General features: G+C 44.3%; 1 protein-coding gene across 1 annotated transcript in view; it reads right to left on the reverse strand.

Moving 5' to 3' along the window:
* The window catches only part of LOC117369378 (kinesin-like protein KIF19), a 145,702-nt gene extending 123,468 nt beyond the window's left edge, over positions 1 to 22,234 (reverse strand). The window contains exons 1-3 of the mRNA XM_033963861.1: positions 22,103 to 22,234; positions 20,947 to 21,099; positions 2,782 to 2,862 (exon numbers count right to left, since the gene is read on the reverse strand). Of these exons, the coding sequence (XP_033819752.1) occupies positions 2,782 to 2,862; positions 20,947 to 20,988 (123 nt within the window). The 5' untranslated portion in view covers positions 20,989 to 21,099; positions 22,103 to 22,234. The remainder of the gene's footprint in view (positions 1 to 2,781; positions 2,863 to 20,946; positions 21,100 to 22,102) is intronic.
* Between the last annotated feature and the right edge of the window lie 490 nt (positions 22,235 to 22,724).

Raw genomic sequence — 22,724 nt, forward strand, 5'->3', positions numbered from 1 at the left:
CGCTGCCGACGGAGCTCCACCACCTCACCGACCCAAACCGCCGAGTTCAGGCCAGCCGCGAGTGCCTCGCGGCTGGACCTAATTGTGTCCCCCTCCCCCGGAGAAGGGCACAATTGCTCCATACGCGACATAGCTAGAAAAAAGTGCCGGTTAGATGAAAAAATACAGTAAAATACAGTTTTCTTAAAGGGAAACAATCCTCCAGACCAGCACTACCTCAGGATTTTTTTTTTTTTTTTTTACAGAACAGACTCCACAGGCTCTCGAAGCAATATGCCTTGCTTGATTTAGGGGGCAAGGCTTACTGCTGAGGCTCCTCTAAAAAAATGTGGGGAGGTGGAGGAAGTGGGGGGAGGGACCCCGCTCAAGACCCGCCGGGTTTGACACCCCCGAGGTCGGACGGACCCCCAAACAGGGCCCGCCCAAGCTCTGTCCGGCCAAAAACAGGGACTAGAAACCCCCTAAACAAATTCCAACAGCCCTACCAAGGGAGATGGGTACAGATCACTCAACACCTGCTGGAGACTGAAAGAAGACTGATGTAAATAGAGAAGGGAGTATATTATATACTGTCCCACAGTTTTGTTTTCAGTCTCCACCTGCTGGTCATGATTGGATATATACCCATTCGTAAAGATTAACCTCTACTGGTCTGGAGAGTGCTAAAGAATGTTACATTTAGAAATGTACATTTATGTCTACTATGAACATGGTGTAAGTGGGTGCACCTAAATGTTAATGTGTAAATGCCAATTTATGTATAGTATAGTAGTATTCTATAATGGAAACTGGGTGCCCAGATGCTGTAATAGATCTCACACTCAGCATACTGCATTTTAGTGTCTAAATCTTGGCACACTTTATAGAATTGACCCCCTATTGTGTTTTCCATTTTGCTTGAGTTTATTAATAATATTCATCATAACATATTGCTGGTAAAACATTTGTAAAAGTGAAATTGCCCCGCATGCCTGGAATACACTACTTGAGCTTGTCTGTCACACCCCTTCCCTTGTTTAAAAGCAGACTGAAAATCTATCTTTTTGATTATAGCCTTCAATCCATAACCCTGCTCCCTACTGCCCACAGCTCCCCATCCCAGCCAGCAGATTAAGCATCTCCCCTAACTGTATCCCCCACCCTGGCATCCTGTCTGTCTTGTATTTTTAGATTGTAAGCTATTTTGAGCAGGGACTGTCTCGTTCATGACTCTGTACAGTGCTGCGTATGTCTGGTAGCAATCTAGAAATAATAGTAATAGTAGTAGTAGTAGAAAATTTAAGATTAAAAATGAGGAGGGTCTGACTGCTGATTAAAAGCGTTAAAACACTGATATAGAAATATAGTAAAGTGGTTTAATAAATTTGATTTCATAAGGAGGCAACCTTCTAAGACCTGCAAAATTTTCTGCTAGAAGCAATCAACTTCATGAACAGAATTGTAAGCAATTCCTCCATTTAGCAGCTACAGACTGGTGATATAATTGTTTGAGATTGAAATTATTTGGGAAAATATTTTGAAGTCACATCTTAGGAATTGTTTTGCTACATCCCACAGGTTCTAAACTGGTCTGATAAGGACACTAAAGAACAAGAAATTAGATCTTATCTGCTAATTTTATTTCCTTTAGTCTTATCAACCAGTTCAATCCAGAGGCTCTCCTTAATATATTTCCAAATATATGCTTATGAATCATTTCCTTGGCTACTGAGCAATGAATAAAGGTTAATTTGCTTTTTCTGAAACTTGCAAGGAGAAAAAACAATCCGCCTACTCTTGAAAATTCTTTGGACACTAATGTACTTCTAAAGCATACAGTGGACATGGAATAAAAGTAAAGACTTGGGACTCCTTTTACTAAGCTGTGCTAGCGGTTTTAGTGCGCGCTACATTGCCACGCGCGCTAGACGCTAACGCCTCCATTGAGCTGGCATTAGTTTTTTCATATAGGGCTGGAATTAGCGCGTGCTAAAAACGCTACCCCAGCTTAGTAAAAATAGCCCTTGATTTTCCTGATATGAGAATAGAACCTCTGGAAACAAAGGATAATTTTAAATGATTCCTGTTGCTATGAATGAGAGACGAGTATCTTTGCATGTTCAAATTTTCAGCTCAAAATGTTCTTAAATTAAGAGATAAAATTCAGGATGAGGTTTTTCAAAGATGCTCCTTAAAGGGAGTTGAGGACAGAAGCTTTAACATATTAAGCGGCAGAATCAAACTCCATTCAGGAGAAAGAAACACACAAAAGGACATATACATGTACTAGGGAAATCTATGTAACGTGCCTATTATTATGTGCTATTTTGGTGTTGATTTTTCAGCACAGTAAAGTATTATAACAGAAGCAAGGCACTGAAATGGCCCAAATATGGCAGATCCATCTGGAACTATACTTATGTGCCCAGTTTAGAATAGTGCCTAAGTTTCCTTATGGGTCCGAAAAGGAGACATAACAATGGAAGGGACATGGGCAGGTCAGAGGCGTTCCCTTAAAATGCAGTGTTATAGAATTAGAGGGATCTGTAGCCAGCTTGCAAATCAGGATTTACACCTGGTTTCAGTCGGTGTGAATTCTAATGCCCATAGTTGGGCACGGATTGCGGAGCTATGCATTACTCTATGAAGGACACCCATGAAATATCCAAGAGAACCTTTGCAATTGTCCTTCAGCTATTTTGTTTTTGCCATGTCACTGGAATTAATTTTACCATTCACTTGATCCCTTTCTGAACACTTTTCTCTTCATACACTTCTTACACTACTGAGTTCCTTACTTACTTGATCACCCAGTTTGTGGGCTATGATAGTGGCTCCTTCATCCAGTTCAACTTCATTAATTGGGCGAATACGCACAGCAACCTTCAACCAGAAAATATCAGTCCAGTTTATTATGAACATTTCTTATCCCTGTTCTGAAATATGTGGTAAAATTTGTTCTTACCTGCTCATTTCATTTTCTTAAGTCTTGCTTGACAAGTCCAGACATATGGGTTATATCCCTCTATCAGCAGATGGAAGCAAAGTTTTGAAGATTCTGATTGCATCATCAGTATAACAGATTGTGCAGCCACAAAGATGCCAGTATGTTAATGCTAAAGCCACTCAACAGAGAGACCAAAATAATTAAGAAGAAATAATAAGTAGTCCAAACCAAACCCAAAGTAGAAGCCCATAGGGCTACCTTTACAGAACAAACTATATACAAACAAATTATAAATCTAGGAGTCAAGAATCTGAAGAATCCACCAGTCTTCTGTAATGGGTTCTGGACTGATCTAATAGGACACAAAGAAGGTAATTAACAAATAAGAACAAATTTCACCTTCCTTATCTTTCTAGACCAGTCCAAACCTATGGGATTTACCAGAGCTTTTATCTCACAGAATGGGTGAAAGACGCAACACCTCTCAGAGGTATGGCTAACAGAAAAAAAGGAGGTATTGATGCCCCTGTATAAGATTTTGGTGAGACCTCATTTAGAATATTGTGTACAATTCTGGAGGCCGCACCTTCAAAGAGATATAAAAAGGATGGAGTCGGTCCAGAAGAAGTGCGTGGTCTTCGTCATGAGGTGTATGGGGGCAGTTTTCAAGATCTTAAATGCATACAAGTGGAGTCTCTTTCATTTGAAAGGAAACTCTGCAATGAGAGGGCATAGGATAAAGTTAAGATTCGATAGGCTCCGGAGTAATCTAAGGAAATACATTTTTACAGAAAGGGTAGTAGATGCATAGAACAGTCTCCTGGAAGAGGTGTCTGAATTCAAGAGGGCCTGGGAAAGGCACGTGGGATCTCTCGGAGAGAGAAAGAGATAATGGTTACTGTGGTGGATGGGCAGACTAGATGGGCCATTTGCTCTTTATCTGCCATCATGTTTCTATGTTTCTTCCAGGACTGCCATACCAAGTGCACTATTCCACCTAGGCCAAATATCAAGCTTATTAAGTTTGACAAAAGAATGGAGGGAGGACTATGTTGTAGCCATGCAAATGTCTTCTGGAGCAACAGCCATTGTCCACCCCTACTACATTGGGCCACTGAGAGTCACAGCAAGTACAGCTCACCTATGCACTCAGCTCATCCAACTCTATGAAGACTTCTGCACTCTTGATGGCTCTCTCAGATAACACATGCCTTTGACCCTAAACCAGAGAGAAGTTAAGCAAGGCAAGATAAATAGCTCTCTGATTTATGGACTACTCACCCTTTCTGATGACCAGTGCTCTGAGCCACTCTGTACAAACAGTGGGCTCCTCAACCTCTGAGACTCATGTCTGTGAGGAAATAATAATGCCCCTGTATAAGACTCTGATGAAATCTCATTTAAAATATTGTGTACAGTTCTGGAGACCACACCTTCAAAAAGATATAACCAGGATGGAGTCGGTCCAGAGGAAGGCTATTAAAATGGTCGGTGGCCTTTGGCATAAACAGTATATAAGGGCAATCTTAAAGATTATCAACATGTATATTTTGAAAGAAAGGTGGGATAGAGCGAGGTGATATGATAGACATTTAAATTAAAAAATAGTATCAGCCAAGTAGTGGGGGTACCCCCTGAAAAATTATTTAAATTTAGTGGAGAAAAAGCCTCAACTACTAATGATATGTAGATGGCAACCCAATGAGTTTTTTAGCCGTTCTACATTGTGAAGGAAAAATAAAAACCAAAAATAAAAATAAAAAACAACAAGATTACATTGTATATTCCAAAGCAAATAACTTTTTATTCTAGTAATAAGTATTATAGCAGCATTTGTCAAATCAGAAATAAATCAGTTTGGACATATACAATGGAGAGAAAAACACATCATACGAACAGTGCCAGCATCTTTCTGTAAGCATGGCGCAGTCTCTCTAAGGAAACTCTGCCACAGCATGGGGGTTTTATACAAAAAGTATATTTTTCTAGCAAGACATTTCCCTGGCTATCATGTACCACCCTATTGGATAAACCAAATGCCTATTTAACCCTCTCCTATCCCACGCCTCCATTCTTCCCTGGGGGGCCCTGGACAGGCATAGCTTCTAGAATTTTCTTCTTCTTGAAGTTTCCATTCTTCACACGAGTACAGCATCACTTTATCAGTTCTTAGGTTCCCGGATGGAGTGTTCTGCTGACTGGCATTTTTCTTTCAGCGCTGTTAAAAAGCTCATTGTCTTTCCAGCACTGGTTGGTGTCCTTGAGAAATTTCACAGCAAGAAATACACACACTCACATGCCACACATTAGCATCTCAGCATCTGAACTGAAACCAGTTTGCACAAGCCTGTGACTTCAGCAAAATGTAGGAATAGGTCTCACAACCTGTAAAAGTCTCCCATAGGCTCCTGTCATCTATCTCAGTATCATAGGCAAAAAAAATTCCACAAACTTTCAAAATGTAATTTTTCAAAATGGGAAAAATCCCACCACTGTGCACAGGGAACAACTATTTTTGAATTTATATTTTGTTATTATTACTAGTATTCTTGAGAGACATTTAAATACCTATATTGAATAAATGGAGGAAGTCTCTTTCAATTGAAAGGAAGCTCTGGAATGAGGGGGCTAAGGATGAAGGTGAAAAGGGATAGACTAAGAAGTAACCTCAAAAAATACTTTTTCATAGGTAGTGAATATGTGGAATGGCCTACCAGTGGAGGTAGTGGAGAACAAAACTGTATCTGAATTCAGGGATGCTTGGGAAAAGTACATTGGAACTCTAAGAGAGAGGAAGAGATAGTAGATGGCATGGACCGGCAGACTAGATAGGACATATGATCTTTATCTGTCTTCATTTTTCTGTGTTTCTAGGTATCATGTGATACTACATATGCATACTTGATTTGTCCTTGTCATTTTCAGGGCACAGACTATAGAAGTCTGTCCAGGACTTGCCTATCTGTTCATCCACAATCATGGCATAGCCGTAGAAATCTGCCCAGCACTGGCTTTGCTTCTCAATTATTAGCACTGCCATCTAATTACCGCTAAGCATGTTTGTTTCCATGCCTTCCATATAAGATTCCTTTATATTTAATATCCCACACATTTCTGAAGTCTGTTATTGTTTTCATCACCATCACCTCATGCGGGAGGGCAATCCAGGCATCTATCACCCTCCCTGTGAATGGAAGATTAGGTTTTTACCTTCGATAATCTTCTTTCTGTTAGTCCCTGTAGGATTTCATACGCAATCCAGGAGTTGCAGAAATCCAACACTTTTCTGAGCATATGCTCCTCCCCCTTAGACTGAGAGCTAGAGCCATATCCAGTTGAGTTCCAAAGCCAAGCAACATACCTGAACAAATCCATGACAAGGAGGGTACAGGGGAAGATCCCCAGCAACATAAACAATTCTTGAACTGATCTGCTCTACAAAATATGAACAAGCAATAAACAAACACAAAGGCAACTCAGAAAAACATTGAGGAACAATGTAGAATTCACCTGCTGTGTGCAATGAGCACCCCAAGAGTGAGCCTTCAGCAGTGCACATATTCACAGAAAACTCCCCACAGGATCTGGCAACTGGCTGGAAAATCAAGACTGTAAGGCAGAAAGATGCAGGCTATTCCAAACCACTTAGTGTACACAGAGAAGGCGGGTTGTATGGAATCCTACAGGGACTAACAGAAAGGAGATTATTGAAGGTAAAAACCTAATCTTCCATTCTGTTACGTCCCTTCCGGATTCCATACGCTACCAAAGCAATGGTAGCAGCTAGGAAGGGACAGAAGAGCCTGCTCTCAATACCAAGGTCCCACAAGTGGCATCAGAATGAGCCACCACATCTACTTGGTAAAACTGGGTAAAAGTATGAAAATTTCATCAGGATGAATCACACGAGACTCTACCCACAACGAAGCAACACTTCTAGTCAAGTGGGCATTAGGAGAAACCGGCGGCTGCTTGCCGCGAGCGATGTAAGACATGGAAAAGGCTTTTCGAATCCATCGAGCAATCGGCGAGGCACACTAGTCAGGACAAAAAGGTGATCAGACAGTCAGAAATCATTAATCCTGTCCAAATAGTGGAGCAAGACTCTCCTGACATCCAACTTGTACAAGGTCTGATCTTTGCCTATATTTCATTCCACAGGTTCAGAATGCAAACGAACCCCCTGGTTGACATGGAAGGCATATACCACCTTTAGTAGAAAGGAAGGTACAGTATAGAGGACAACTTCTGCATCCATAATACGGAGAAAGGGTTTCCTGCATGAAAGAGCCTGAAGCTCCGAAATACGTCGTGCCGAGGCAATAACAACCAGAAAGACAGTCTTGATTGTTAGACCCAGAAGAGAAGCATCCTTTAGTGGTTCAAATGGGGCTTCTCCAAGGCCCTGCAGAGCGATGTTTCCACGAAGGGAAAGGATTACGCAAAGGAGGCTGCAAACGAAGCATGCCTCTCATAAATCTGGTCAGATCTGGTTGAGCAGTAAGCGAACTAGTGCTTCAGCGTTCTCTACAGCACAAAAGGCCTGCAACCTGAACTTTAAGGGAGACCAGACCACTGCTAAACCCTTTTCTAGGCCCACCTGAAAAAAAGCCAAGACCACTGAAATGGGAACCCTCTCAGGCTCCACCTGGTCCTTAGCACACCACTGTTGGAAAGCCTTCCAGGCTTTGGCATAAGAAGCCATAGTAGAGGGTTTCTTCGCGTGCAAGAGTCGAGATAACTACATCTGAATAACCGCGCTTCATCAAGGCTGAGCGCTCAAAAGCCATGCTGTAAGACCAAAGCGTTGTGGGTTCTCCATGGGAACTGGCTTCTGACTGAGAAGGTAGCAATGAAGAGGAAGTTGGAGTTTCTCATCCCGCTGAAGATGGACAAAATCCACATACCATGGGCAATGAGGCCAGTCCAGAGCTACTAGAATCACAAGCCTGGGATGTGTTGCTATCCAGCGAATGACCCAACTAACCAGAGGCCATGGAGGGAACATATACAGGAGCTCATGAGCTGGCTAGGGCTGAACCAAGGCATTCAGCCTTAGGCTTCCGCGCTGTGTTCATTGACTGAAAAAGCGCCTGACTTTCGATTTCTCTGCTGAAGCCATCAGGTCCATTTGGGGCTGACCCCAGTGCTGTACAATCAGACCGAACATCTTCTGCGAGAGGGACCATTCTCCTGAGACCAGGACCTGTCGGCAGAGGAAGTGTGCCTGAACACTGTCAACTCTGGCCAAATGGGCCACTGAGACAGAAGATGTTCTTCCATCGTACAACCTGAAAAACAACAAATGATTTTCCCTAGTTTCCCTTTCTTCCTAAATTTCTACCTACACTTTTTACCATTTAAATACTAACAAATGTCTATTCAATACAACTCTTGAAATGACAAATGATCTACTCTTTACAACTTTAGTAATGACAAATATTCTTCCATTGTAACCCCCCTTCATAAATCTTTTGTAATCCGCCTTGAACTGCAAGGTAATGGCAGAAAAGAAATCTCTAATGTAATGTAATGTAAAGATGTGCTTCCACCCTGGCCCAAGTGCTTCTTGTGCCCCCTTGATGATTTACGTACACCACCTCTGTGGCATTGTCAGAGAATACTCGCACCTCTTTTCCTTCCAAAAAGGGCTGGAAAGCGAGTAACACCAGTCAAATTGCCCGGAGCTCCAGACAATTGATCGACCAATGTTTCTGACGAGTCCACTGCCCTTGAATGGAGTGGACCCTGCAGTGAGCACCCCAACCCGACAGGCTGGCATCTGTCATAAGAGTCATCCCCTCTAAAATCCATAAAAAGCCTGCCCTGGCGGAGAGCATCCCCCTGAATCCATCAGCTCAAGCTGCTGCAAGCTGGCTCCATCCAGGGGAGCGGCCTCTGAAGGGGATGATGCTGCAGAGACCACCGAGTGCGGAAGGACTCCTGTAAAGTGTGCATGTGAGCTCTGGCCCAGGGGACCGCTCCAAGAAGGCTGCCATGGACCCCAAACCCTGCAGATAATGCCAGGCTGTGGGAGCTGAACAGTCCAAGAGAACTCTGATCTGCTATTGAAGTTTCTGTCTGTGTGTCTTGTGAAGAAACACATGACCCTGCCTAGTGTCGAACAGAAGACCCAGATACTCCAGGGACTGGGAGGGCATCAAGTGGTTCTTCCTGAAGTTGACAAGCAAACCCAATGCCTGCAGCAGAGACACCACAGTCTCCACCGCACTTTCGCACTCCTGACGAGACGGAGTCCAGATCAACCAATTGTCCAAGTAAGGATGGACCTGGACCCCCTGCTGGAGAAAAGCCACAAACTACCACTACCTTGGTGAAGGCACGGGGCATCATCAATAGGCTAAAGGGCAGAGCTGCAAACTGGAAATGCTGTTGCAGAACATGGAAATGCAGAAACCTGCAATGCTCCGAATAAATTGGAACACGGAGGTAAACCTCTGTGAGATCCAAGGACGCCAGAAACTCTCCTGGAGAGACAGCAGCTATGACTATGTGCATTTTTTACATATGGAAATTAGGAATTTGCAAGAAGCGGTTGACCGACTTTAGATCCAGAATGGGTCTCTAGTCCTCCGAGCCTTTCTTTGGCACAATGAAGTATACGGAGTATCTGCCTAAGCCCGATTCATGTTCTGGAATGGGTTCTATCATTCTAATGACTAAGAGACGTTGCAGAGTAACACGGGCCCTGGACTTCCTTTCCAGCCGACCTGGAGAGTCCAGAAACAAATCCGGAGGCAGGCAAAAGAGGTCTATCTTGTGCCTCTCCCGAATGATATCCAGCACCCACTGATCTGAGGAAATGCGAGTCTACTCCTGATAAAACTGAGAAAGTTGGCCTCCGATATTAGGAAGCCCTGTCTGACCTCTGGCGTCATTGGGGCTTTTTAGGAGCAGTAGCTGCTTGAGAACCTGAGGTTTGAGGACGCCTGGAATTGGAACTGTTGTAATGAGGGTAGTAACCCTAGGAATATCTCTGGGAAGAAGATGCCGCAGATCCCTGATGAAACCTGCGGGAGGAACGAAAATTACTATGATCCTCTCCCTACGTCTGGCAAGACTTGTTCACAGGAAGATACTTAGGGCAGCCCAATGATGGATCCATCAACAGAGAAGGACAAGCATGCACCTCCACAGAGGATGCACTGCATAATCTCGTACGACAGGCACATGCTGTAAAGAAAGCGGCCGCCACCGCTTTGATACCTAAAGACAGCATTTCAAAAAGCTTTTTCAACATAATGTCCACTCTGCGATCCTAAGAATCCTTAAGCATCACTCCCCCATCACTATGGAGGACCGTGCACCAGATAGCACAGTTACTTACCGTAACAGGTGTTATCCAGGGACAGCAGGCATATATTCTCACATGTGGGTGACGTCATCTACGGAGCCCCAGCGCGGACAGCTTTTCAAGCAAACTTGATTGAAGTTTCAAGTTTGCACACTGCACCACGCATGTGCATGCCTTCTCGCCCACTAGAGGGCGCATCCCACCTTGTGGTCCTCAGTTCCATAACTAGCAAAGAAGCCATCCCCGGGGAGGCGGGCGGGTTGTGAGAATATATGCCTGCTGTCCCTGGATAACACCTGTTACGGTAAGTAACTGTGCTTTATCCCAGGACAAGCAGGCATGATATTCTCACATGTGGGTGACCTCCAAGCCAACCAAAAAAGGGCAGGTGGGAGGATGGCAATTTAGGAAAACAGATTACGTAACACCGACTGGCCAAACCGGCCGTCGCTTCTGGACAAAGTGTCCAGACAGTAGTGGGAGGTGAACGTATGAACCGAAGACCAAGTGGCAGCCTTGCATATATCCTCCACAGGAGTAGAACGGAGGAAAGCCACAGAGGCTGCCATCGCTCTGACCTTATGCCCCGTGACTCGACCCGGGGGCGAAAGACCAGCCTGAGCATAGCAAAAAGAAATACAAGCAGCCAACCAGTTGGACAAGGTGCGCTTGGAAACAGGATGCCCTAAGCGATTAGAGTCAAAGGACAAAAACAATTGAGGAACCTTCCTATGAGACCTGGTGCGTTGGAGGTAATATGCTAACGCCCTCTTACAGTCAAGCGTGTGAAGCGCCGTCTCGCCAGGATGGGAGTGGGGTTTCGGAAAGAACACAGGAAGGACAATGGACTGATTGAGGTGAAAATCAGACACAACCTTTGGTAAAAATTTCGGATGGGTGCGGAGAACCACCTTATCATGACGGAACACAGTAAAAGGAGGGTCCACAACCAAAGCTTGCAACTCTCCAATCCGTCGTGCGGATGTGAGAGCAATCAGAAAAATCACTTTCCAAGTCAGAAACTTCAAAAGAGACTTGTCGATTGGCTCAAAGGGAGGTTTCATCAGTTGAGCCAAAACCACATTCAGATCCCACACGACGGGAGGAGGTTTAAGAGGGGGACAAACCCTGAGTAGTCCCTTCATGAAACGCGTTACCAAAGGATGGAGCGAAAGAGCACGTCCATCCAGGTGTTGATGGAAAGCCGAAATGGCACTGAGATGAACACGCACAGATGTGGTTTTCAGACCAGAATTAGACAGGTGCAATAAGTAATCCAGAACTGAGGACACCGGGACCGAAACAGGATCCAGGTGAGAAGATGAACACCAGGTGGAAAACCTGGTCCATTTTTGAGAATAACAAAGCCTGGTCGAAATCTTGCGGGAGGCTTCCAACACATCCCTCACGGATTGAGACACACGGGGCAGAATCTACCTTAGGCTGTTCAATAACCTGCTGAAAATCAGGAGCCAGTGGATAAAGCTTGGACATAGTTTTTAGAAAGTCGGAAAGAACTTTCTCGGGTATCCCATTGTTCTATAAGGAGACGAAGAAACTGTGGATGGGATGGAAAAAAAGAAGACAGCACATTAGAACAGTGGAGAATCCAATTTGATAAATAAAAAGGTGGACAGAACCATGATTAAAGAGTCTGTGGACAGAAGGGTCATCACCAAATCCAGACTCTCAGGGTAGCTGAGGTGACTAGTCCCAGCAAGGGTTATCAGTCAGATCCAACAAAGAAGCAGTGTCAGAAGACAGAAGAGGCATAATATCTGAATGGCAACTACTGCAATCGAGGTCTGCCACAGCCGGACGAGAGGGCTCCCAAACAGGAATCTCTGCCATGGCCGAGAAAGACCCAACATGTCCGCTGGCTGCGTCAAATGAGCGGGGTCTGAAGAATAAGCTTTCCAGAAGAGCCGAATAAAATCCAGTGAAAAGTCATACCCTGCAACCAGGGCAGGGCTCTATTGAGGCACATGCATCATGCCAAAAGAGTACCCAGAATCGGAACACAGGTGTTTTGTGCCAGACTCCAGAACGGCCTCTAGGTGAGATTTTTTTTCCTTAAGTCACGAACCCAGGCCAGCTCCCCAGCCCTACAGTACCCAGAGAATGTGAAGCCCGAAGCTCCTGCCCCCTCCCCCAGTGGCTATAGCACGCTGTACACGGTTGCTGATCCAGTGCAATCAATGCACACATTCAACAGATTAGGAGCTGGGAAGATCCATCCTAAATTATTTTTAATCAAATTGAGGAGTTTTGAGGCAGAAATAAAACTTTGAAAAAAAGATTGTTTAAAATCCAAGATGGCCACCATCAGCAAAATAAGAAAGCAGAGCAATTCAAAAGACTTCTGCACGGATTGCTTGCAGAAATTGAAACTGGATATTGCTCTAGCTCTCAGTCTAAGGGGGAGGAGCATGTGCTCAGAAAAGTGTTGGATTTCTGCAACTTCCGGATTGTGGATTGGGATTGAACACCTAGTGTATTGAATCTAGAAGGAACATACCAGAAAAAGTACTTCTTAATGTTATTCCTAAATCAGCCCCCTTACAATCTAAATTTATGGCCTCTAGTTCTACCACTTTTCCTCCTCTGGAAAAGGTTTGTTTGGATTTGAATGTCTGACGCAGTGGTTGGATCTACAGCCTCAGCACCCTGGGGTTGTGGGTTCAAACCCCGCACTGCTCCTTGTGACCCTGGGCAAGTCACTTAATCCTCCATAGCCCCAGGTACGTTAGATAGATTGTGAGCCCACCGGGACAGAGAGGGAAAATGCTTGAGTACCTGATTGTAAAAACCGCTTAGATAACCTTGATAGGCGGTATATAAAATCCTAATAAACTTGAAACTATATCATATCACTCTGTCTCTCCTTCCCTCCAGGGTGTACATCTTCAGGTCATCAAGTCTTTCCTCATATGTTTTGTTTATTAGTCTTGTCTTCTTAAGAACCAGATCCAGGACCTCCCACTTTACCAGCACCAACCTTGTCAGAGCCTTGGGAAAGGGAAAAGCCTTTGAAGGCCTCTTTCAGCCCTCAAACATTGGGTGCCCTTCCAAGGAAATCTCCACCACTGCTGAGGGAATCACAAAGCTGCCAATACCTGAGCTGTTAGGGAAGACAACTCCTCTCAAAGAAACAAACACACTATAATGGATGCAGAATCCATGTTAGGAGATACCATTCTAAACTTTGTAGAGGGGAAACCATCCTGGGAAAATTCATTTGCCTCCAAATGTCCTCTTCCAAGGAGGATGGGAAACCTTAGATGGACCAGCAGTTCTGCTACTTGCAGAGACTGTGGCCATTTTGTCCAGAGACTAGAGGTCCCTGGGGACCCCCAAGACATGAGCCATAAGACATTCAGACAGAAGGGCTGAAAACTGGGATCCTAATAGGGACAATAGGCATCCCGCAAGTCTCCCCATGATCACAATTCCAGCAGAGGAGGAGGAGACCCCCAGTTGACTTCCCCCACCCAAAAGGGGGAAACCTACTCATCTCAGATTGCATGTGCAAAATGAGGTCTGGATACAAACTGGCTGCCTTTCTCACCAAAATTAATTTATCAACAGCAGAAATGAAGACTTCCACATGAGTGTGCACCTACACCGGGAACAGTCCTGGCTGCTCCCTAGAGCTTCCTCATGTAACATGATGCCTTCTGGACAGTGCTTTAGCAGTATAGTTGCAGACATACACCTCTCTCCCAGTCCCTAAAAAAAGAAGACTCGGCTCCGAGGTCCAACTACAGCAGATCTGCCACCTGTTTGAATAAGACTAGTCAAGATTGATGTTCTCTTCTCATTCCTATCTTCTTTTTTTAATTGTCTACCCTGTCAAAGAAGAAACAGCACTAACCCCCAATGTTTAAAAAATATGTTTTCAGAGCACCGGTGGGGGGGGGGGGGAGAGAAGTAGTAAAGGAGAAATAAGGATAAATAGAGAGCACTTACTCTTGCTGTGTGGCACCACAGACCCTGATGCAGTCTGATGCACAGAGTGAAGGCCCCCAAGTTAAAGCCCCAGGCCACTGAGGAGGAGCTAATAATCTCCTCTACTTCAACTTGTGGACTGGCCATGACTCAGAACCTAGGAGTGTATGCCCTTGTGAGACTTCAACCAAAAGGCTAAGGCCCAAAAGTTGAGAAAGAAAAACAACAAAGAAACTGCTTGCACCATCTGCTGGAGGTGGGAAACACTGGAATGTTTCTGTCTGCACCACCTATTATAGTGATGATGTTTATGTTTATTAAAATTTAATATGCCACTTAAATTAACAGCAGATTCAAGTGGGTACAATAAATAAAACCACAAGTTGAAAGGAACTCCATAAAATCAATAGGACTGGACTAATAGTATACATACCGCAGAGACACACTAGTCACATATATACAGGCAAAAGCAAATTGTATTTATTATATTCCCAGAAATAGATTCTGTTATTGACTTACTACCAGCAAATTCAATGATGTAATTGGAATCTTTAAGTTTGTGATCTGCTGATAGGGGAATCCTTAGGTCTAGACTGATCCAGCAAGATAAGGAAACAGCACTTAAAAATGTTTCAAACAGTACAACCTGATTTTGTTTTCTGCTTGAAAATATACTAAAACAGTTAAAACACAGACACAGGACCAGCTCAACCACAATGTGGGTGATACCAGGGCAGCCTTCAGTTTATCTAAAACTGTTCGAGGGCCTGCACCAAATTCAATGAGGTTTCTTTAAACAAGCTAACTGAGTCAGAGCAGGTCAGGGAAAGAAAGCCACTGAACATTCTGGGGGGATATAAGGAGAAATACTTAACATCTCAGGGACAGTGGTGTAGTCATGGGGGGAGAAAGGGAAAGGGCCTGTGTCACATGGGTCACTTTGGGTTTAGATCACCTCCAGAAGTAAAGCACCCCTTTGAACAGCTGTTGACGATGCCGATACCCTGACAGTCACTCCCCTCCTTCTTGTTCTTTTTTTTATGCAGAAGTTGGCAATATGCTTCCAGCCACCAATGTCAGGATTTCTCTCTCATGCTCAGTTTGCGCAAGAACTGATCATGTTCAGGGAGTCCTGGAATCAGTGGCTGGAGGCATGTTGCCATCTTCTGCATTAAAGCAGTAGTGCATGGAGGAGGGGAGCAGCTTACGAACTGTATTTCTTTGGTTGGCGAGGCCTTGGCATCCCCACCAGCAAAGATATGCTTAGGGGAGAGAGGAGAACAGAGGAATGTGTTGCCCCCCCAGTCCACCCAGGGAGGGGAGGAAAGGAAGTAGAAATACTGAAAACCTTGTTGGACTGAGGTGGGAAAGGGGAGATATTGAACACTTTAGGGGGGATGCGAGGGAAGCAGAGAGAAGCTAGACACCTTGGGGAAGGGAGGAAGGAAAGGGGAGAAGGCCTTAAGCCAGCCCTTGGTGGGGGCTGAAGGTTCAGCTAGAGTGTTACATACCTTTGGGCTAGCCCTGAAGAGGCTTTTGAATGAGAATTCCTGTATAACTTTTGCAAAGACTTACATGTCCCAAACAACAATAAAATCATAATGTCAAATGTACAACCTTCTCAGATTTGTTGCAACACTCCCAAAAGGTCTGACATTTCCATATACAGCTAGTGTAACTAGGATATAAGTAATTTCCTTATCGTTCACCAGACCAGAGGTTATGCTCCTCAGTCTGCAGAAGGAGACAGATACTTAATGAGTTCTGGCCTATAAAAGGACCTATACTGCTCTAGTAATCCAGTATTCTCTGTCTTCAACATATGGTGAGGCACAACCCATGTAGTGCAGGGCCCACTTGGAGAACTGGTCCCACTGTTGAGCAGGAGCAGTAGAAAGAATCTGGGTCTGGCTGGAAGAGATTGCACTGGGAATACTTAGGGAAGGGACCTGGACTCCTCCATTTATTCTAAACAAACCAAGTCAGAATGGGGTTTCCTTTCTTTTCCCCCTTTTATATTCTCTTGCTTCTTTCATTATGTTCTCTTTATGGCTATATATACCAAACTTTTTTGGGCTATGACCCTGCCAAGGCATATCATAATGACATACCTATGTACTGCCTGCCATAGCTGTGACCCCAAACATGGCATGCACATTCCAGTTTGGAGTTACAACCTACAGTATGGGAAGTCATGCCTGTTTTGTAGCTTGTTTTTTTTTTGGGGGAGGGTTTCAAAGGTTACCCTGGTGCTACTTTTGCTGTATCCAGACCACAGCACTTTTGTACAGCAGAAGCAAGAAGCCCTACTGTGAGAGCTGTTTAGTATTAGAAATGTTGTAGAGCAGTGTTTCTCAACCTGCGGTACACTTACCCCAGGAGGTACGCGGGCCATCCGTTGGGGGTATGCGGGCTGGCCCCCACCTGGGATCTCTCAATGCCTGTGCCCCATGCTGAAGCCGCCACTACCAATTCCTCCCTACCCCACCCCCAAAGCTGACCCTGCCACCCAACATGCTCCATTCTCACACCTCACCTCTACCACTGCCGCAGCAACAGGGCCAGGCCAGGCGCGTGCAGTGACTGCATGCGGCCAGCCCACAAGCCTTCCCCCGATGTCAATTCTGACTTGGGAGAGAAGGTTCTGAGCCAGCCAATCGGGGAGGAAGGCTTGTGGGCTGGCCGCGGCAGGGTGGAAATGGAGCGTGTTTGGTGGCAGGGTCGGCTTCGGGGGTGGGGCAGGGAAGAATCAGCGGTGGCTTCAATGGGGGGGGTAGGTAGGGAGAAAGGAAGAAAAAGTTGGGGGGAATGGAGTATGTCGGGTGGCAGGTTGGGGTGAGGAAGCAGGGAGAAATTGGCAGCAATGGCTTCAGCAGGGGCGGGCAGGCAGGGAGAAAGGAAGAAAAAGTTGGGGGGAATGGAGTATGTCGGGTGGCAGGTTGGGGTGAGGAAGCAGGGAGAAATTGGCAGCAATGGCTTCAGCAGGGGCGGGCAGGCAGGGAGAAAGGAAGAAAAAGTTGGGGGAATGGAGTGTGTTTTGATGGCAAAGTCAGCTTTGGGGGTGGGGCAGGCAGGGAAAGAGGAAGAAAAAGCTGGATTCATAGAGGGACAGAGAGAGATGTTAGTTGGGGAATGGAATGAGGTCTGGAGGAGAGGAAGCATGCAGGAGACAGAAAGGAAAAAAATATTGGCTGTATAGTCAGAAGGAAGTGCGAGGACAATCTACAAGATATTATGGCGCAGGACCTGCGTACATTGGAATGCTGGTCCTCAACCTGGCAGCTGGGCTTCAATGCTGGAAAGTGTAAGGTCATGCACCTGGGTAGCAGAAACCCGTGCAGAACTTATACCTTGAACGGGGAAACCTTGACCAGCACTACAGCAGAACGAGATTTAGGAGTAATCATTAGTGCAGACATGAAATCTGCCAATCAGGTGGAGAAGGCTTCCTCAAGGGCAAGACAGATGCTGGGTTGCATCCGTAGAAGTTTCGTCAGCAGAAAGCCTGCAGTCATAATGCCATTATACAGGACCATGGTGAGACCTCATCTGGAATACTGCGTGCAATTCTGGAGGCCACATTATCGCAAAGACATGCAGAGGGTCGAGTCGGTCCAAAGGATGGCCACCAGAATGGTCTCAGGGCTTAAAGGTCTCTCGTACGAGGCAAGACTAAACAATTTGCAGCTCTACACTCTCGAGGAACGCAGGGAGAGGGGAGACATGATTGAGACGTTTAAATACGTCACCGGACGTATAGAAGTGGAAGATAACATTTTCCTTCTCAGAGGCCCCTCAACCACAAGGGGGCACCCGCTCAAACTCAAGGGCGGAAAATTTCACGGCGACACCAGAAAGTATTTCTTCACGGAGCGAGTGATTGATCAATGGAACAAGCTTCCAGTACAGGTGATCGAGGCCAGCAGCGTGCCAGATTTTAAGAATAAATGGGACGCCCATGTGGGATCCCTAAGTGGGTCAGGGTAAAACATTGTATAGTATTAAGGGGAGGGTATATAGAGTGGGCAGACTTGATGGGCCTTGGCCCTTTTCTGCCGTCATCTTTCTATGTTTCTATGTTTCTAACCAAAGCCTCATGAAATCACCAGATAAAGGTAGGAAAAATGATTTTATTTTCAATTTAGTGATCAAAATGTGTCAGTTTCATCTGCTGTCTATATTTTGCTCTATATTTGTCTATTTTTTCTATAGTTTTTACTGATTGTATATTTTAAAATCATCTGCCTTGACATCTTTGAAAACCCCCTAATATAAATGATAATTAACATTTTCTCTGCATACAGTGTGCTTTGTGGGGTTTTTTTAAATTTTGTGGTTACCATTATGTATTAATAAGTTTATATTGTGTGTATATGAAAAATGGATGGAAGAAATTGCATTACAATTAGTAATATTATTATGGAGGCAGAGTTTGGGCAAGTCTGGGGTGGAAATTGGGCAGGGTTACTCGGTTGGTATTTGTTAGGCTTAGGGGGTACTTGGCTTGAAAAGGTTGAGAAACACTGGTGTAGAGACCTCTGGACAGTTTCAGCTATAGAAGGGAGCTCTTTAGCTGCTGGTGTGCAGTCCCTCTGAAGTACATGCCAGGAGTTACATGGAGAAGAGCCTGGGGAAACACTAGAGCAGTGTCTCTCAACTATTTTAGCTTTGGCACACTAAACGAAGCAAATGTTTTTTGCGACACATTATAATTAAAATTATAAAATTGCAAAACCAATAAAAAATTAAATTTGACAGTTATTTATTTAAAGTTCTTTAAGCTATGTATGGGTAATTGTAACAACGGTAAAACTAAAGTAGGTAGAATAGAATTGCTAATCAATGCAATGGATGTGATTGTTTTTGAGTGCAAATTAACTCAAAACGTGGCTCAATAATCGACAAGCAAACACACATTTTATTACCACCATCTGCTGTCGTTCTCTTTATTTTCAGAATTTAAGAGCTGAAAATCCAAATCCACAAAGATAAAAAGGTCCAAATGGTAACAAAGCCTTGATTGCTTTGTTGCTCAACTTATTGCTTCAAAAATAAAAATAAAAATAACGCTAAAATGACTTGCCGCTAGTTTTCAAGGACCAATCACGTCAAAGAATGATTATCTAAGTATCCTTATGCACACAGATGCTCATAACATTGACAGACTCTTGCATACGCAATGTACATATCCTCTATTCTAGTGTATACTTATGAAGGGAATTTTTAAAAACAAAGTAAAATTCTGAAATCTCTTGTGGCACACATGGAATCTCTTTGGGGCACACCACTGTGCCTTGGCACACAGTTTGAGACACTGCTCTAGAGGTTTGTTTGATGCCTGGAGTAGCCTGTTCATGTAAACCAACTAAATCCAAGCAGCAGCTTACTCTGAGGCTGGGTCTTCAGTAGGGAGGCAGGTGGTGGGACGACTGAGATACGTCATGTTATTCTGAAGGAAGGAACTGGCAGGTAAGATATTTCAAGCCCTGGAAGCTCTGAGTATTTCTGAGCCCTTGGTTAAGGACTTGGGGTCATCAGGAGACCCAATTTTAGAAGGTATCCACAAGCCTACTAAGACCTTTCTGGTTCACTAGCAATTTAAGCCATAATCTCAGTGGAGTGTGAAATGCCAGAAGCTGGGCTCAGAATCAGTAGGACCATGGGTCTGGGTAGGTTGTACTCTTTGGTCCTTGAAAAGAACAAGAAACTCAAGTTACCTAAGGTAGACCTGGTTATAACCAAAGTCATTAAAAGAACAACTAGCCTGTGGCTCCAGAATTGGGCTGCGGACCCAACATTGAAGGCCTGCCTCAGTAGATATCACTTTAGGTGTAAACTACTATTCAGTGAGGATATGGAACAAATTGTGAAGCATTTGGGAGAGGCTCATCCTCAGAGGTTCTGAGAGGATGACATTATCACCCAGGCAAGGGATCCTTAGCTCAGCATTTACTTCTTCTTTCCAGCTGGTGCCATTTAATTTTAACTTGAAAAGAGGCTTCCAGTCAGAAAGCTTCTGATGCCTTGAGAGGAACACAATGAGGCATTGTGGGTCCACCCCTCTGTGCTCTCAGAGGTAATTGACTCTGGTTTGGGCCATGGGCCCTTCTTCCTGATGGATTATTATCCTGGAGAGTTACTGGGGTCATTATCTGCTTTGTTACAAGAGTTTCATAGATCCTTTTTATATGAGCAAACACCATGAATTCTGGATTGGCAGGTAAGACCAAAATTTTCCATGATTGTTAGATAAATTCCACTGATTTTTAGCAATTCTGCATTTTATGTATTTAATAAAATGTTATGGTGTTGACTGATTTATCGATGTACTTGCAATTAGGTTACTGTATTAGAAAAACTATACAGTATTCATATTTAAATGATGCAAGCCACCTTGAGCCTCCTAGGGGGCCAGAAGCAGACTATTGAGATTAATGTATTTATTTACAATGAGAGCACATCCAAGAAATCCTAACCTAAAAAACACTTTTTGTAAAAAAATGTTTTATTGTTATTAACTTGTAATTGATATAGAAATCTTTCTAAGATATAATCAGCAGTGTCAATCATAGGAGAAAACTTTTCAAAATGATTGGGGGTGTTAAACTCTAGATAAATTACCCTTTCATGGGGATGCTCAAGCACCTATAGAGCTGTCTCCTATGGTGTCAATCCTAGAATATAAATATACTCTTTACAAAAAAGTATTATTTGTTTTTGCAAGCTGGACATTCTCTTTTTCACCTCAGGTACATACCATAAGTTGCTGGTGTTTGGACTCTCTTCTTAGGTCCTTCATGTCTCTGCATCTGAAGATACTAGCAGGCAGTTAGCAGTCTGCTCAATACTGACAGTGATAAAGACTCGTATATAGCCCGAGGGCTTTAGTTTTCCTATCAATTGCTGCAGGCTGGAAATAAAAACAAGAGGAAGAAAGTAATTCGGCGATGCTGAACAGGCTTCCCATTTCTCTACTCCTTGCCTCTCAGAAAACAGTGGGGAGGGTGCAAGCTGCAGTCCCCCTAGGACAGTGTCCCCATACATTATTACATCACTTTTAATGACAACAGATGGGAGCCAGGGGACAAGGAAAGATGATGCTTCAAATTAAAAACACAAGATCCAGGACGACGCTCGAGGGGTGTGGGAGGGGAAAAATGTGTTACTATCAGTAGCAACACTAAACAACGCCCCCCCCCCCCCGAAAGCCGGGGAGACAGGTCGCCAAAATGAAAGCAAGGATCTGCAAAAGTCCTCAGGATGCAAAAGAGGGGGGGGGGATGCAAAGAATGCGGTCATCATCACTGCGCGCGAAACGATTTGAAACAGCACTTCCCCAGTCCCCACGCTTGCCTTCCTCCGGCAGTGGTCACTCGGGACCTCTCAATTCAGCACAGGTAGGATTTGAAGAGGGGAAACCCTTCCCCCCCCCCCTAACAAAACCCGACAGAGACCCGAGAGGCTGCTTTTTTTATGTCTTATCGCCCCCGGTCCAACATAATAAAACGGTTGCTGGCAGGTAAAATCTTAAAGGTTGCACGAAACCCGCGGGCCAGGTGAACTGCAATGGAGGTGGCAGGCTGCAAGTTAGCCTGAAGGCCCAGAGGCTGAGGCGGCTCTTCTCGCGTCCCCTGCACGTCAAACGTGGAATTGAGCGTCCTCGACCGTCTCAGCTCCGTATTTATTTATTTTTTTTTTTATTATTAGCTTGTGGAACCCTATTGCTGTGGAAGTTTTACTTTAAAAAAAAAAGTTGTTTTTTTTGTCGCGGCCGGATTCCCTTCCCAAATGGCACAGCTGGCAGCTGCTGCGGGCGCTTTTGAGAAGTACCTTTGTTGGTCGATGTATTATTTATTTAAAGCCAGTATAAGAACTGTGATTTTTTTTTTTTTTTTGGGGGGGGGGAAGATTACCGCTTTTCTCTGGTGAATTTTCCGCTCTTCCAGTATTAATCCCTGCGGGCTTGGAGAGCTGTTTCCATGGTAACGGGTACACGCCATGACACCGGAAGCGCGCGCGCTTGGAATCTTTCGCAGAGCGTGGCTACGCCGACAGCAACCGCTTATGCCCAGCTTTTAACTGTAACTCGCAATACGTGCGCGGTCTAGGCCGCCTTACGTTCTCTCTTTAAAAAGAGCGTATATATTGCTTGCTTGGGTGCTAGCACTGAGAGTTTTTGACACCGTACATTCCACCCCCCCCCCCCACACACACACCATATTTATTGAAATTTTAAATTGTTACAATACAAAAAGCTACAAACATGTATACATTTTTGTTCTTTAAGTATGTAATAAGGCACCAAAAAAAAATTTAGAAAATTGTTCCTGCATTATGAAAGAAAACAGTATACTGCAGAGACTTCCATTTCTTGATTCTTTTAAAGAGTAATTTGGTGAGTTGTAAGAAAGGTTGTCTTCATATTTTTTTTTGTACATCACTATCCAGTGCCACATGGTTAATGATAGAAGGAAATTATATTTCTAGTTAATTGTAAGTTTTAAAGCTATGGCAATAAAGAAGTCAAAAGGGATT

This window comes from Geotrypetes seraphini, chromosome 11 (genome assembly GCF_902459505.1).
Source record: "Geotrypetes seraphini chromosome 11, aGeoSer1.1, whole genome shotgun sequence".
NCBI lineage: Eukaryota > Metazoa > Chordata > Amphibia > Gymnophiona > Dermophiidae > Geotrypetes > Geotrypetes seraphini.